The following is a 2984-nucleotide window of genomic DNA, read 5'->3' on the forward strand; positions in this document are numbered from 1 at the left end:
ACATTTATTGATTGGATTTGCAAATTACAATCTTATCCTTAGGGTCAAATTTAATAAATTACAAACCGGCAAATTAACTAATTTAGCAATCCCATCAAATTCCACCACTAGGAATTGAGGATGAAGTATTTTGAGACTTTAAATTCTGTTCATTTAAATTTTCAAAATAATCGAAAATACATTTTCAATTTCAAATTTCACCGAATTTTGACATTTATTACCGTATGTAAGTTGGGTCCAAAAGTAATTAACTAAAAAAAAGACACCCATTAATTTTTACTTTCACCGCGAGACCATTGGTGTGATCTACTGAGGACTTGTATTCAACATGCAAGTTGTGATGTTAATGATTTATTTTTTAGGGTTAATTACATTCATACCCTTTGAGGTTAGATTTTCTTACACTAGATTAATATATTTGTTTTACATTTCACTTACATTTGAATTAGTGGTTTAACATTTTATTTATACCCCAAATGTCAATTTTTTGTGAAGTCATAGTACTTTTGAAGTGTTAAATGACTATGTTAACCTTTGACCAATTGTTGACTATTTTTGTGACCAAACTACTCCCAACACATACCTTTTCTCTTCTTCCTCCTCCTCAAGCCATCATCCAATTCACCCATAAGCTCCACCCATCAATCACATCCATATATATATATGTGTGTGTGTGTGTGTGTATCTAATACATATACACAAATATCACATAAAAGAGCAAAGCATCGAATCTTCAAACTTAAGCCCTAATTTATCATTCACAGATTAAACACACAATCTTCAGTACATTAAATGGACCATCAAGTAATCAAAATCAACAAATCCATATCTGAAATTGAGCTCGATGATTTGAAATTTGAAGCTTAACTATCAGAAAACTATCACTGTGGAGGGAAAAATCCCTCTCCAGTAAGAATTGTCCACGTCACCACAATACAAATTACACTTTGATCTTTTGATGGGATGCAGGAGCCCAACCCTGAACAAGCCCAAGTCAAGTCACTATCAGCCTAAGGTTAACAGTGTTGAACTCTTAGCCCGTTAACAAGCACTTTCCGGCCCAAGATGTATTTTACCTGATTTCAATACAGATTGGCCAAGTCCTACTCAACAAAGGGTCCTTCATAAAAGCAAGTTCTGCAAGAAAAAGTCTGGCATGGAAAGAATTGTAAAAGGAAATAACTTCGTAGTAAAATAATCATATATGGAATGAATTGAGGGACAAGCAGAGCGAGTTCTACCATAATTCAACCATCTTTTTATATATAAATAGATGCTTAGTCCTCTAATAAAGATCATCGAGCAATACACATCTTTCTCTAAATAATTCTTGCAAGTCGTTTATGTTACTACGATCAGGAATGTCAATCAGATGGTCCACAGCAGCAGTTGATCAACAGATGGAATTAATGCAAAAGATGTAAGAAGAGTTCTTGCAATAATTCGAGACGCTTCGTCAAGCAAACGAGGCCAGCACGGCTCAGATTACGTTGCTTCAGAAAAGGAACGATGCCCTCCAAGCAGCTATGGCCCAAATAGCACCGCAACCACCACCAGGTGATGCGGCAGCACCTCCCCCTGACCATAACGTTCCTTTTGTTAACGAACCTCAAGCCAATGAGGTTCGGCCTAACGAGGTTCAGCCTAATGAAGTTCAACAAGACCATAGGACGAGAACCGAGCTGGTCGCTTCGGGTAATCATCCTCATCGCACACAGAATGAATAGGCCGAATCCAGCCGTAAGAGCACGGTGTGGTCTAATGGCATTCCAGATGGCACTGGCGCCCAGGAGGCCTTTAATGAGAAGAAGCTCCTGAGGATTCAAACGCCTGCCGAGATACCAGAGAGCATAAGAATTCTATAGTAAAGACTTCGTTCACCGATCATATATACTATGTTGACAGACCTAAGAAATTTACCATGTTTTCTTTTACTCAGTTTGATGGCACAGGAGATCCTTCCTATCATCTCGATCACTACTCGCAAAAGATGGCTCTAGATAATCACAACGATACATTCATGTGTAAAGTCTTCCCAACTAGTCTAACAGGAGCCACATTGGAATGGTTCAAGAATAGGCCACACAAGTCCATTCCGAACTACAAAACTTTGTGCGATATGTTCCTAGCACAATATTGTGGAAACAAAAAGCAGAAGAAGACCATTGCTAGTCTCTTCACTATAAGACAGAAGAGAGGAGAATTGTTACAGGATTTCCTATCCAGGTTTAACATGGAAGCCTCGAAGATAGCAGAGTGTCATCCTAAGACTGCTATAGAGACATTTAAGATCGGTATGATCCAGGGAACCAAGTTCCATACCTCCCTAGTCAAATATTCCTCTCCGGACATGCAAACTCTCAATGCTAGGGCACAAATTTACATTCGACTAGAGAAGGATGTAGCCCATCGAGCACAGCATGCCACCCTTGTCGCGGTGGAAAATAAGCCTTGGGAAAAGACTTCAAGTTCAAAAAGTCAACGAAGTCAATATGCCTCAGCACCAGTCGCCCAGATACCTGAGAAGAGACAGAGGACCGAAGAAAGGTTTACACCTCTTCGAACCACACTGACTCGGTTATTCCAAGAGAACAAAACAAGATTTACAGCCCCTCAACCAATGAGGTAGCCCTTCGAACAAAGGGACTGTAATACCCCTAATTTTAAAAAAGGATATTCCTGGTATTTATTTATTATTAATTTTCGTTTTGGTTGTTTTATTTGGTTATATTTGCAAGCATTAATTGTTGACGTGTATATGTGTTAATTTTATTGCTTTAACTGTGGTTAGTCATTTAATTGTTTTCATTGTGGTGATTTAATTGAATTTAATTATTTAATTGATTTAATTATAGTTAATTATTTAAGTGGTTTAATTTAGTTGTTTTAATTGAATTAAGTTAATTAACTTTTATTGGTTTTAACGTGACTGTATGGTGGCACACATATAGTTATATTAGGGTTACAGTTTGTAGCCGACATAT

General features: G+C 37.5%; 1 protein-coding gene across 1 annotated transcript; it reads left to right on the forward strand.

The window, feature by feature from the left end:
- The first annotated feature begins 1526 nt into the window (after positions 1–1526).
- Positions 1527–2629, forward strand: LOC132296268 (uncharacterized). Its single transcript, XM_059794478.1, has 2 exons — positions 1527–1695; positions 1953–2629. Exons 1-2 carry the CDS (start codon positions 1527–1529, stop codon positions 2627–2629), a joined length of 846 nt encoding a protein of 281 aa, XP_059650461.1.
- The last annotated feature ends 355 nt before the right edge of the window (positions 2630–2984 follow it).

This window comes from Cornus florida, unplaced genomic scaffold (assembly GCF_030987335.1).
Source record: "Cornus florida cultivar Cherokee Brave unplaced genomic scaffold, ASM3098733v1 CherokeeBrave_3.0.0_Hap2_Chr02, whole genome shotgun sequence".
In the NCBI taxonomy this organism is placed as follows: Eukaryota; Viridiplantae; Streptophyta; class Magnoliopsida; order Cornales; family Cornaceae; genus Cornus; species Cornus florida.

Bases quoted from the DNA above. Each gene is read 5' to 3' on its own strand.
- LOC132296268 (XM_059794478.1), top strand. From the start codon at position 1,527: ATGGCCCAAATAGCACCGCAACCACCACCAGGTGATGCGGCAGCACCT. The intron at 1,696-1,952 runs GTAATCATCCTC...TTGATGGCACAG, and splicing joins AACCGAGCTGGTCGCTTCGG to GAGATCCTTCCTATCATCTC.